Below are 14,456 nucleotides of genomic sequence, written 5' to 3'. Positions count from 1 at the left end.
AAAAAAAAACTCCCATGGTACATCAGTAAGCTTAAGGTACAAGGTACTAAATCATGATTATCCAACACTAAAGCTGCAATATTTAAAATAACGATTGTTTTTGTTTTTGTTCTGGGAGCTGTTCAAGGTGTGTACTTTTTCTTGTTTTGAGTCGTGCAAGGTAATGTCAAGAAAGTTTGAAGCAATTCCAGACATATCTGTAAAGATTACAGTATAGAAGCTGCAAGGTTGTTGGATATATCAACTTCTTCATAGAAGTGTGTGGCAGCGTGTGGTTGGTGGCCCGGCTGCATGGGAGGAGTGGAGCAGCAGGTTCAGGGCATGGTGTCAGGTGAGGCTGATCTTCATAGCCACCTGCACGACCCCACAGCCAGGTAACTACAGCCTGGCCCCACACTGGGGGAGACTCGGCTGCTCAACACAGTGGTCCTTGAACAGTTTGTTGAGTGATTCCCGGTCAGGACAGTGGAATGGTTCCGTTGTCACAAGCCGGCAAGCCTCAAAGTTGTGTTGACACTGGCAGATGACCACCTGGTGGAGTGGCCACCAGCGGGTTACCGATTAGTCCTGGCTCCAGGACCAGAGCACTTGTGCTGAAAGTGTCTGTAAATGGAGCTGGGAAAGGTGTGGCGACTTGAATGTTCCAAGTCGCTAGACATCCGAAATCCTTGCAAAGTCCAGGACACGCATAATGCATACCGGTAAGGTGCAAAGGGGGTGCACGTCAAGCTATGGTGGATTCAAGCTGTATGCAAACCCTGGTCCACCAAACCCTGCTTCATCCAGGGGCATTGCTGTAGGCAGAGTAGGTAGAGGTTTGATGCGTGCATGGGGACATCCACAAATATCTCTTGGTTCCACTGGAAATTAGGTGCATAGAGTGAAGGCTCTGGTTAGTTTGCGCCTGATACACCTCTTAATTTTGGGAACAGAATGGCCCAGGTACAGTAGGTTAATGGGGCAGTGTGTCAGGGTGTGTTTACAGTGGGTAGGGACATGCAGGGTTGCTTTGTGTTATTTCTGGTGGATTATGCAACATGATATCCTGAAGAGGTGCTGCTGCACACCAGTTCTGGAAAGAGTGTGGCGCAGACACTGTTTCAGGCCATCTCCTGAGTCGGCATCCTGAAAGAGATACTGACTAACCAGGGCACATCGTTCATGTCTCACACAGTAAAAGAAATCAACAGTTACTGGGAATTAAATCTATTTGGACTACCCTCAGACTGACAGGCTGGTGGAGCGGCTGAATAAGACGTTAAAATCCATGATTTGTAAGTTCAAGAAAGAGATTCAATATAAGTCCTGGACCTGAGAGCAAAGCTGCACACGTTGGGAAGGTTATCACAAGAAAGTTTTTGTTCCAGGCCCAGGAATGTCAGCAGCACCTGTACAATAGAAGGGCTAAACTCACACACATTTCACTGTGAGAAAGAGTGCTTGTATTACTCCCTTCTTCTAGCTCAAAGTTGCTTACCAAGTGGCAAGGACCCTTCGTGGTCACACGGCTAGTGGGGGACGTTGACTATGAAGTCGTACGGTGAGATAGGGAGGAGTCACACAAATATATCACCTCAACCTCCTTAAAGTATGTAGTGAGCCTGAAACTACCTGGTTAAGGACGGTATGCTCACGGCCCAACAGGTTAAGCAGGTTCTCTAGAGAAGCAGTTTCAGGCTTTCTCTATGTTTTAAGGAGGTTGAGGTGATATATCTGTGTGATTTGGGGCCGAAGGTGCCAAATTCCACCATTCCTGCCTCCCTCCATTGTGATGATCATTTCGTACAGGCCCAGAGAGTGGATGTTTCTGCATTACAACAGCGGTTTGCAGATGTGTTCTCCCCCTTGCCTTCACTGTACAAATCACATAGAACACCATTTTTAAACGCAAACCCTGGTGTGACAGTGCGTTCACGGCACAACAGGTTACCTGAGCACAAAAGACAAATTGTGCAAAAGGAATTGGCTGAAATGCTAAAGCTAGGAGTAATAGAAGAGACACACAGTGCTTGGTGTAGCTCCATAGTTCTTGTGGTGAAGAAAGATGGGCCTATATGGTTCTGTGTTGACACTGCAAGGTGAACGAAGTGTCACAGCCGGCCTTCTCTACTCTGTATGGTTTGTACCAGTTCGACACACTTCCGTTTGCCTTGCTCAGAGGTCCTGCCACCTTCCAGCGCCTCATGGACAGAGTCCTGTGTCCACAGGCTACATATGCTGCTCCCTACCTGGATGACGTTATCATCCACAGTGACACCTGGGCGGAGCATATGAAGCGGTGGCTGCCGTCCTGGAATTCCTGAGGCAGGCGGGGCTCACGGCCAAACCAAACAAGTGTGCAGTGGTACAGTATCTGGGGTACCACTTGGGGAGCGAGGAGGTGCGTTCACAGATGGAAAAAACAGGAACCATTGCATCCTGTCTGTGTCCCAAGACCAAAAAAGGAGGTGATGCAGTTCCTAGGACTGGTTGGTTACGGTTTGTGCCCAGCTTTGTGGAGCTGACCAGCCCCTTGACCAACTTCACCTGGAAAGGTGCCCCAGATCTGGTCCAGCAGACGGAGCAGTCCCAGGCGGTGTTTGTGTAGGTGAAGAGGCCTGTCCATGGGGATCCTCTGCTCCACACACCTAACTTTTTCCTCCCTTTTATTCTGCTGAGCAACACCTCGAACAGAGGGCTCGGGGCCATTTTGTCCCAGCATGTAAATGGGGTTGACCACCCAGTGGAGTACATCAGCTGGAAGACTGTCAGACTGGAAGGCCAGGTACAGCTCTGTGGAGAAGGAGTGCCTGGCCATCCGTTATTACCTCCGGTGCTGGCCTTCCAGCTCTGTTTGGATCACTCCCCACTGCAATGGATGCCAATGCCTGGATCACACAGTGGCATCTGGCTCACCAGCCTTTTAAGTTTAAAGTGGTCCATAGGCCAGGGGCAGAGGTGGTCGTTTCCTCTCTCGCTGGTGGAGGGGGAGAATAGGCTAGGCCGGATCGGTCCGCAGCCTAAGTCAGGAAGTGGGGGGTGTGGTTGGTGGCTCGGCTGCAGGGGAGGAGTGAAGCAGTGGGTTCAGGGTATGGTGTCAGGGGAGGCTGATCTTTGTAGCTGGTGAGCATCATCCAATCATGCCTTTCCCATTTCGGTAGCAGCCAGGCTAGAGCCGGGCTTGGTTTGTGCAAAAAAAAAAAAAAAAAAAAAAAAAAAGCTGCACAAACATCTGGGTCTGTCTGGGTCCTTTTTTTCCACAAGAAGCTCATAGCTTCTTTGAGTATTTCATAACAGTGAAAGGAGTAGCGGAGGGACATCGCAAGTGATTAAGCTAAGAAAACCTTTTTACTTCAGTCTCTCAGCAGACACCAACTTTCTGTTCATATCTGTATGCTCACAGAGTTTTTCTAAGGTTTACTTTGCTTCTAAGTTATAATTAATATTTTCATATTTTGTAAGATGAAAAGAGATTACATTTTTAAATCAGTGTCTGTATGCTACTAATGAAACAACACCACAAAAAATAACTGGGCAGTAAAATCTCTGGTGAGCCTCAGACTAAAATCCTGGCATGAGAACTGCAGACTATTTTGTTGGATGAGGTTAATGTTCTATCCTCTGTTCAGATATAGGTTTGAAAAAACGAGGGAGAAATGTTGTAATAATAAGCAAACCAAATTCGATTGTATCCTTGGTTCCTTGGTTCCTCTGGCACAAAGCACTTGGATTTAGTCGTTTTTTCTGCAGTTTTCACTTAATAAGCTTTGCCTGGGGTGCTACACACTTCTTTTTTTCCTGTTTGTATTTGCACCGCCAATAGGACTAATAGCTAAACGTGACAGAGGAGGACATGGCAGGAACTGTGTGTTTGCTGTGTGTCACGGGTTTGCGTTTCTGACAGAAAAATTAAAACAGTTAAGCCCAGTTGTTTCCTGCTGTCACAAGCCTGTCATATGTAAAATTATGGTTATTGCACTAACTTTGAGGCACTGACAGAGCAGTTGAGCTGATAATACACAAAATCAGAGTGGTATGACCATATTTAGTCTATTCCAGTAGTCATTGGGCAAGAGGCATGTACATACTGGACGAGTCACCAATCTTTTGCAGGAAAGACAGACAGCCATTCACACCTATAGTCAGCCAAACCCATGCGTGTCTCTGAACTGTGGCAGGAAGCTAAAGTACCAACCCACAGAGAAATGGGAGAACATGTAAACTCCACACTGAAAGGTTTCAGACTGGATTTAAACCAAGGACCTTCTTGCTGTGCTAACCGCCCCACAACAACTAGTCCCTATGTGAATATTCTTCTCTCCTAGATATTCCACAATATCAATGTGTGTTTCCACAAACAAAAAGTGCCGTTATCAGCGTTTAGGAACCACAGAATGTCAGGTATGAATATCAGTAGATTTTTCTTCTTTAGAACACACAAATAATAAACAGCTTTCTCTAATATTTGGCATGTGCAGTTATTTATGAATCCATAATAAAATGATATGATGGTGCAGTTTAAAAATAATCTAGTTGTAATGCCACAACAAGTTGTGAATGGCTTATTCGCGCTCCGCCCTCTCAGATCAGCTGGTTGTTGGTTCCAAACACCTGTTGCCAACAGGTTGCAGAGTGCTCTCTGCTGGACAAACTATGCAACCTTAACACTCATGAGATGGTTAAAAGGTGTTTCTTCCACGTCCTTACTTTTTTCAGTTTTTATTTGCGTCTGTTATAAATTCAGATACCTACTGAGCAGCTCCTGTAGGTGTAATGTGTAGGTGGCTAAGAACAATGGTAGTTTCTACAATTACAGATAAAAGAACTATTAAAAAAAGGCCTTGCTTGTTCTGTCTTCAGTATGATAGTTCTTATTGCTTATAAGCAACCCCGATGCTATATTCGTTTAATTTTAAAGACTTCGCACTCATCATCCCTTTTCCTCCTCTTCTCCCACTGATGGCTCCGAATGTTGCAGCGGATCATTTTTGGTCAAGGGTGCCAATTTTAATCCTAATAAAAACTGCATTAAGAAAAACTTATTTCCGTCCTCGTGCTGCTGGTGAGAAAGCCACATTTAATTTTAACTTTCAACAGTCCATGTCACTGTTGAATAATCACACCATGTAAAGCAGTTTGTCTAATGCAGGTCAGATGACGTCATTTATTTGACTGATTTCCCAGGTAAGCACCAAGAGGTGGCCAAAGCAACTGGACCTTTGAGAAACTGCATTATTGAAAATTGTGAGTCTTCAGAAGAAAAGATATGAACTCCCCTGTAGCCTGACATTTTCAAAAAGCTCCTCTCTGCATGTCTACTGTGTTACTGTGTTATTTATGACTAATCCAACAGTTTACAAGCGGGGCAGATGTATATAGGTGCCCACTGAGCAAAATTAACCAGGCAATTTAGATGTTTTCTTTGTCTTCATTGAGACATTCCTCTAAAACAAGAGGCTTGTTTTGCTTTCTTTAAATAAATTGACTAAATTCACTGCCTTATTGAAATTCAAACAAAACAAACCCCCTCTTAACACCAATGCTGCTATCAACAATGTATGCTCTTGCACAGCAACACCTCACTTTTTTTTCATTTTACTTCTGAAATACATTCTTTTAAATATGTTCTGAATATCAGACATTTAACAACCTGCATCAAACTAAAAAAAATATTGATTTTTCTGCTCATGGCATCTCCACTCCCCCTTGCCTTTCTACCACAGTCAGTTGCTGAGGAGCTGAGATTCTCATTAATGCTGCTGCGCTGCCTGAGTATATGTCATTTTGCCGTGGATGCTTTACTTTATTTATGCCTTTGAATGCATAGTAGCATTTGGGATATTAAAAGTTTGGATAAAATCTTGTGTTGGGTCAAATACCAACCCAATCAAAAACTTGTGACTTGGAACAACAAAGAAAAAAAAATTGCATATCTGTAATTCAAATCAACTGAATTGCATGATCACACCGACAACACAACATGTAACAATGCTGCGAACCTTCCCAGACCATAGAAAGCTGAAAAACTTCAAGTTACAAAGGGCAAAAGAACTACTAGTGACACAATGTGGGCAGGGCACAAGATAAACTTTTCCACCTCCCAGGCAAGTGATTGAAACATCCACCAATGAGAGCACAGAATGCTGTTGAAATTTGACCTGGTAGTAAACACATTTGACTCACCTGGGCATTGTAAAGCCTTTGGATCACATCTGTCCATTTGGTTGTCCCATTGGACAACCAAATGGGAAATTAATGGGAAATTAAAATTCAAATATAAATAAATATACACTTAAGAGTCTTTGATAAACTTCCCATCAGAGAATTACTATTTTTGCAATTTTTGTGGGAAATCATAAAACAATTTATGTACGTACATGCGTGCAAATTAATTCAGCCTCACTATAAATGTGTTGGAACTGACATTTATGAGAGATGTGAGTTTGCTGGTCCTGAAAGATCTCAGCTCAGATTTAAAAAATAAATATAGAGTTTTTAACAAGATATGGATTGTAATATATTTAACCACTTAAGTCAGGAAGAGTGAGTGCCTACTTTGTAAAGAGCAGAGTGCTGTGTTTAAGCATTACAGTTTGAATTTGACTGATGCAGAGCGAAAACGCACATCTGACCATTTGCTAGCAATGCTGCAAGTGCAGCAAGGACTTTTCACCAAGCTTTACAAATCCAGGAATGGAGGAGTAGAGACCAGCTTTGTGATTTCCCACAAACCCACCGTAAGCCACAGTAAGACAAAAGAAGCATTTGATAATGTGCCCCTCTCCAGGTGAAACGTAACAAGTTTGATTGAGGATTTTATGGGAAATATGGAGTGACTGTTGAAAAATAAAACAAACATTTTTTACTCTTTTTATACTGGGCTGTGACACAGTCCAGTTACTCGTCGTTGTACTTGGGATAACAGAAGAGTTTGGGATTATGGAAGAGCTGGCAGCAATGCATTGAATGTAAGGCACTAAAATCTGACAGGAAAAATAGCAGTAGCACTTTGTATAACAATAACCCTGCCAAGTATATAAAATTTGATACATTTCTTTTTGTGAGCTTTCAAGACCTCTATATCGTCAGTGTGATTTTTTTTTCCCCCAGAAAAACCTTAATAATTGCACCAAACATAGCAAGGACAATACAAAATAAAAATCATAAGTAAAATTACTTTTTTTATTCAGAAAGTTCAATAAACAGTACAGTTTGAAAAAATAGAAATACCACACACACACACACACACACACACACACACAAATTGCCCTTTATAGATAAACTTTATTGTCTGCTTCTTTGATTTATTATAGCAAGTAAAATAAAAATAAAGACTGAGACACAAACTGAGCCTCATGGGGTCACAAACTAGTGTACTCTTAGTGTTGATTCCAGAAACATTTGAAGGTTTTGTGAAGAAGGACATTCAGCAGGAAGTCTGTTCCAAATCAAATATGCAAATCCATCGACTGTGGTTACCACTTGGGGAATAGGGGAGCACCCGAAAGTACCATTCATAATAAAAGTGGAGTAATTATCCCATGTGCTGACAATATGAAAATGGTGACTTCCCAGCATATAATTTTCTGTCTTTACTATGCTTTATACTCAAATACTTTTCACCAACTGCTGCTGTTTTACCATTGCTTTTGTGTATCATAGAACTCACACAGACTCTCTGAAGCTCCTAAGTATCCTTAAAATTTGAAAAATTGCACAGATTCATCCCCCCAACTCCCTTATAGACAAACCTGTCGTCGATCCAGTGCGATGGCAGTGAGCGTGAGGGTGGAGACGTGCAGTGAGCAGTACTGTACAAAGCGACTGATGTGGCACATAGTTCTTCCAAACACCCAGGTGCTGTTCACAAAGCGGACCTAAAGGAGTGCACAAACACAGGGCAGGCCAAAATGAGAAATGTCAACGGTTACCCACTCTCATCAGGTAGACACACTGGGAGGAACGTCAACTTTTAAAACTGCAAAAATGAGAAGTACTCTAAGAGCAGCCATGTTATATGATTATAATGATTAGCAGCCACTAAACAGACATGAGCTAACTATGTTCATACTCTAGTTCCCACAGCAACAATAAGCCTTAACTCTAAGTAACAGCTCTGCAATACTAGTGCACCAAGGAGACAAATCAGAATTATTAGTAATTTGCTTGCAGTTCAGTGTAGACCCCTAAAAATAGTGTATGTCATGTGGGGAACATTTTGCTTTGTTATAGATTTTTTTCCATTGGAGGCTTTCATAGCATAGCAACCTTTTACACTGTTCTGATTCAGGTGAGGAAATGTCAGCAAAGATGAGAGCAATTTTAGACGCAGCTGTAACACAAGATTACAGTTTATAGCCTGCACAGTCAGACATCCCCACTTGAGGTGTGCTCCTGCTTCTTCTAATCTTTATAATCACAGTTACAGTGACACATGCTGTGCAGGTCATGCAGGATACAGCCATCGTGTTAGATTTTTCAGCACACATGATCAAATGTTCTAAATAGCCTAAGTGCACTATTTCAAAAAGTGCTGAAAGAAACTCTGTCTGAAAGAGAGAGAAGGTGGGGTGAGGGTGTGTGAGGCAGGAGTTGTTTAGTGATCCTTGGGGTAGGTAAGAATGGAGAGTGATATTAAGTTGCCTGGCATGCCACAGAGGGCTCTTTCAAGGTGAAGCTTTTTTTTTTTTTTTAAATCTCCGTAATAACACATGCCAGTCCTCAAACTGGAGCTGCTGGCTCCAGCCCCACTAATGCACAAACACCAAGCTTTCTCTTTCTCTGTCATTTGCAGCTACAGTGCCTTGAAAGATTATTTGTCCCATTCGTGATCTCTTTGATAATCTGATATCAGAAATCACCATTATTAAACAGTGATTTCATTTATTAAGGAAAAGGGGTTTTCCAAACCTGACCAGCCCTGTGTGAAAAAGTCATTGATATCTATCAGTCTGAAATGGGTTACAAAGCCATTTCTAGGGGTTTGTCACAGAGAACCATTATCCACAAATGGAGAAAATCTGGAACAGTACTGAAGTGGCAGGTGCACCAAAATTACTCCAGGAACACATCAAAGACTCATCCAGGAGGTCACAAAAGAACCCAGAAAAACATCTAAAGAACTGCCAGCCTCACCTGTCTCAGTTTAGGTGAGGGATCATCCATGGGAGAGTTCCAAAGAAAAAAAACCCACTGTTGACCAAAACTAACACAAAGGCTCAAAAATCGTGAAGGGGAATGTCCAGCTATCAGTTTGTGCCCTGAAGCTTAAGTGCACTTGAGTAATGCAGCAAGACAATGATTCAAAACACTCTGGCACACACTTGGAGTGGGCTGGTCAAAGTCTGGAGTTACATCCAATTGAGATACTTTGGTATGACCTTTAACAGGCTGTTCATGCTTGAAAATCCTCCAGTGTGACCGAATTAAAACAATTCTTCAAAGAAGAGTGGGCCAAAATTCCTCCACAGCGATGAGTGAAAGTCTCATTGCCAGTTTTTGCAGATGCTTGACTGCAGTTCTTGCTGCCAAGAGCGGCACAACCAGTTATTAGGTTTAGGGGGCAATTACTTTTCACACATTTTGTGTTTACTCTGGTTATCTGTATATAATATTAATATTATTGTTTGATTATCTAAATTTGTAAGTGTGACAAATACGCGTGGCACTTTACTGCTGAACAATATAAGGAGTGGGAAGGGAAAAATACTCCATGTGGTCGGGGTTTCACTATACAAATGTCAAAAACACAAGTCCAAACTGAAAAAAATGCTAAGTAGGTTAGGTTGTTAGAAAAAAAAATCCTTTGCATGGAGAGACTCAATTAGCATATATTCACGTGCCCACGTCTGATTAAAGCATATAGCACTTTTAATAAATACATTTCATGCATTCAGAGTAAGTCCCAAACTCAATGTCAGCTGTGAGTTTGCAGGCTCGAGGATGATTCAAAGCAGGAGTGACACATTTTCAACCTATTAAATGCTAATTTTTCTAAACAGTTTTCTACCTCACGGGACGGTTTCGCTCCCAGCTAAGAACACATTCAACTATGAAGCGGTTTTTTAATATTAAGTTGGTAATGGAAACAGGGTGTGATATTTTTTGCTTTAAAGTAACTGCCCCACTCGCACATGAGATAATAATACAACACAGCCAGCCAAAGAGAGGCATCGCGATGACACCACTAGCGCCATCTTTTGGTAGCAGTTTAATACAGTACTTGGAGCAGTGCTCGGAGTGTTGAGCAGGTTCCCCTAATTTGACTTAGTTTAATTATTGCAGGACATTACAAATGTTGTTATTAAAAAACATTTATGTGTAAAGATAAGAGCTGCCATACCCATCTCACACGCGCGCGCGCACACACACACACACACAGTGGACTTACCAGAGTAAAGGGTGTATTGAGGACTGTGATGAAGATATCAGCCACCGCCAGGTTTAGGATAAATAAACTGGTGGCGGACAAGGTGCGCTTGTTTTTGACCACCACGTGACACACCAGGGTGTTCCCGAACAGGGAGATCACGATTATGAGGGAATAGGCTGCCACAAGCAGAGCCTTGATGCCCCCGTCCTGAGACTCCCCGCCGCTGCTGGCCAGAGAGCGCCAGCCCTCCAGCAGACCCTCATCAAAGTCCAGGAGAAACAATCCGGAACTGGCGTTCCCTCTCTGTCCCGAAACGTTCATGAAACGCTCCGCAAAAGAAAGTATCTCCTCTCCCGAAAGTGAAGAGTCGTTAGTTCTCTGTCCCGCTGCTGCCCTGCTCATCCAGAGGACCACGGAGAGCCAAACACACACTGCTGTCATTTTTATTATTATTATTATCAGTGTTATTATCGCATCCACCTGCCTGTAGTTTTAATGAGAGAATGAGAGGTTTGCAGCTGCTTCTCTGTCATTCGTGTCACTGGAGTAAAGGAGAGAGGCTGAAGTGTGGGCAACAAGTTGTGTGAAGCGACTCAGCAGCAGGAGAGGCTGCTGTTTATAAAGCTTCATTTATTGTCGCTTGTGTCTCTGTGTGTGTGTAGCAGAGAGAGAGGGAGAGAGAGAGACTCCTTCCTTCTGTCGCTCTTATTGATTCGTTCTTAGTGAGATGTTTACCTGCAGGGTGATGCAGGATGAAGCTGGCTGATTTGCAAGTCAAAGGCTGCTTCGGGTCTCCATGCGTGCCAAATTAAACCGCCTGGTGATTTATAATTGAATTGTTTTGGCAACAGACATTTAAGCTGATGACCTATGAACGTATCGATCATTTAGAGCATTCTGTTAAATACTTGGAAATTCGTAATTTAAACCCCAGTGTGTTCTTAGATGATATTAAAGGACTTTGCTTCTTTTACTTGTATAAGCTTTTTTTGAAGATTTTTCAGGTTTATTTTCTAGTCAAGGTCAGTGAAGTCACCAAATATGGTTCCTTGTTCATTTAGAGCAGGGGTGTCCAAACTCCGGCCATTTTAATTGGCCCGCAAGTAATTTTATAAATAGAATAGAATATGGCACGCACTTCAACTTTTGCTTGAGTGTATTGCACTTCTTAGTTTTAACACCAAGGGGAGCCGCTGTTGATCAAGGCAGTTGCTCCACCAAAAAGGACAATCACAGAAGAAATTTACCCCCAAGTTACTAAACATGGCAGAACCAAAGAAGTGAAAGGTAGAAAGTAAGTGCAGAAAATTTCAGACACGGTGGGAGAGTGAATATTTCTTCAAATAATTCAAGGGGAAGTGTGTCTGTTTGATCTGCACCGAAACTGTGGCAATTATGAAAGAGTATAATGTACGACGTCATTATGAAACCAAATATCAGGCCTATGCATCCTACACTGGTGCTGAGTGAGAGCAGAAATTAAAGCAAAGGGTAGCTCTCCTGCAGGGTCAGCAACAGTATTTTTTCGTGCTCAAATTGTCCAGGAAAAGGCTCCAATAGCCAGCTATGAGGTCGCCCAACTCATTGCAAGACATGGCAAGCCTTTTTCAGATGGAGACCTCATAAAACACGGCCTCGTTAAAGTCACCGAAATAATGTGCCCGGAAAAAGTGCAGGACTTCAACAATGTCAGCGTGTCCTGAAATCCAGTTGTGCGACGCACTGAAGATCCAAAGTGGACGAGAGCACGAGCGCTTTAGGTGAGTAAAAAATATATTCCACAGTACCCGTGTGTTAATAAGCATGCACGTGCAGGTACACATGCTTCAAATATCAATAATGCGCATCAATTATGTCACTACCCTGCTTTTGCGCACCACTTTCTTATATGCACAGCGCACGCACACGCAGAGTCAGCTGATCTCATCTGATGCAGATTTGCTCCTTGATCAAGTGACATTTGTCCGGATTTTTGCCACGAATGGCGTACGATCAGTACCGCAGCTGGATGTCCCGATTTACATACCCAGCGCAGCTGATACTCACCAGAATAATTTACTAAAATTATATGCACTACTGTTATTAAGTCCAGTTCAGTCTGTTAATGTTGATAATCGTTTCAAACGGACGTTAATAGATGTTTTGCTAAGCCTAATAACTTAAATAACAAACTTGAAATGTACCCGTCCCATTTTCCCCTTCATTGTTTATTTTCTCTGTGCTGTAAATCTTCTGTCTAAGAAGAAATCTGAGGCTGCTGTTCTGAGAATGAGCTACCAAAGCTTTTTCTGAATAAATCAATAAAGATCCATTTATAGAAAGCTGTGATGAAGGCAGTTTTGTCTTTAATTATATTCAACAATATAACACATTTGACCACTTTTAAGTGATTTTTCTAACTTTAATACAGTAAAGTTAAGGTTATATGAGTGGCCCAGCCCCTCCTATATTTCTATGTATGTGGCCCTCAGTGAAAAAAGTTTGGACACCCCTGATTTAGGGTAAACATCTTTCTAAAGAATGAATAAATAAATTATAAGAGAGGGAAAAGTACTGAATAAAATTATTATATTATTAAATTTGTTTCTGACATCTTACAGTTACTTTTGCTAAGGTATTCATGAAGATTATTATTATTTTTGCTTGTTGCTAATTTTTGTCACCGGTTCCTACCCCTGTGTGGATTTGGTGTGTGTGCTACTAACTACAGTTCCACTGATTGGGCTGCTGTCTGTCTTGGCCAGGACACTCTTGTGAAAAAGATTTTGACCCGCTCTCTTGGAGCTGCTGGTCCGGGGTGGCCTGAACCTCTTCCTTGTCGGGGGAGCTCCCACTGGTGCCGGGTGGTTCGTGGGTGTCTGGGGCCATGGTGGCCGGCCTCTGGCGGGGTCGGCTGCTTCAGGTTGACTGGGACTCTCCCCCTTTCGCTGTGGGCACCCCATCTGGGCCCTTCGTGCTTGTCCTGATGGGATGGACGCTTAGATGTCGCCCAGATGTGTGGCCTCAAGTCTTCGGGCTGCTGACGGCGCTTTTCTCCTGGATACATCTCTGTCTGCCTCTGGCTAAATTGTAGATGTATAACTCAAAGCATTAAAAAGCTTTATAATTACTTATGATACCACTTTTTTCTTATAAATCAGTAAAAACTAAAATCAGAAATATTGAATTACTAAACCAATTATAGTTCTAATAAGACCCACCGTAAAAACAAACACTGACATCTGCAATTTAAGTATATTAAAAACTGCTATAAGGCCATAAAACTGAGCGAAACAGTTGCGCACACATTTCATTATTTACAGGACGAAAACGTCTATAGATGGGTTAATTTCTCACTGGGTTACTTTATAATGATACACAAACCTGTCACAACACCCCCTCTGGCGCCCCCCCCCCCCCACACACACACACACCCACACACACACACACACATATGAAGAGGGAGAGAGTATACATAGTATGGAAACGGCTACTAAACAGACATCATACTTCGTCGTACAATGTGAACAGGACAAATCAACAATTGACACTGACTAATTGATATTATATTATTGTATATATTGTTTGGAGTTTAGTCTGTTACTGTTACTATTTTTACCATTTCTTCTTGGAGGAACTGTAACCCACATAATTTCCTTAGGGATTAATAAAGTATTCTGATTCTGATTCTGATTGTTTCAGGATGACCTGCCATTATCCAATGACACATCTGCTTACCTGTATCTTTTGCTCGTTTCTCCTTGTATGAGTGATAATTAAATGTATTGAATTTTAATGATCACTGGGTTTTCATTTGTTTGGTTGCTATGGTGATGTGTAACGGGAGTCACGTGGGTGCTAGCGGCGACATTAAGAGGGTGTTGTCTGTCTTTCACTGGTTTGATTTTGACAGAGAGGAGGGCTGGGTAGCCGTAGTTTTTGTTGACCGGGGCACAACGAGTTTCCCCTTGTTGCATTAGAGCCTGTGATGTTTTAAGAGTTTGAATCGCGAGCCGATAACATTGCTCTGTAAACTTTTCAAGCACTTTAATAAACAAGCAAGCAATTCCACCTCTCGCATTACTGCGTAAAGTTGACAGCGCGTCAGGCAAATAGGCAGGCTCCA

General features: G+C 42.4%; 1 protein-coding gene across 1 annotated transcript; it reads right to left on the bottom strand.

The window, feature by feature from the left end:
• Window positions 1–1,608: 1,608 nt before the first annotated feature.
• Window positions 1,609–12,074, bottom strand: LOC146516897 (G-protein coupled receptor 83-like). The gene is made up of 2 exons (XM_085163113.1): window positions 10,370–12,074; window positions 1,609–7,856 (listed from the first exon to the last, which is right to left on the bottom strand). Exons 1-2 carry the CDS (start codon window positions 10,790–10,792, stop codon window positions 7,719–7,721), a joined length of 561 nt encoding a protein of 186 aa, XP_085019239.1. The 5' UTR covers window positions 10,793–12,074; the 3' UTR covers window positions 1,609–7,718.
• Between the last annotated feature and the right edge of the window lie 2,382 nt (window positions 12,075–14,456).

This window comes from Neolamprologus multifasciatus, chromosome 6, assembly GCF_963576455.1.
Source record: "Neolamprologus multifasciatus chromosome 6, fNeoMul1.2, whole genome shotgun sequence".
NCBI lineage: Eukaryota > Metazoa > Chordata > Actinopteri > Cichliformes > Cichlidae > Neolamprologus > Neolamprologus multifasciatus.
This window is presented reverse-complemented; position numbering and strand designations above follow the sequence as displayed.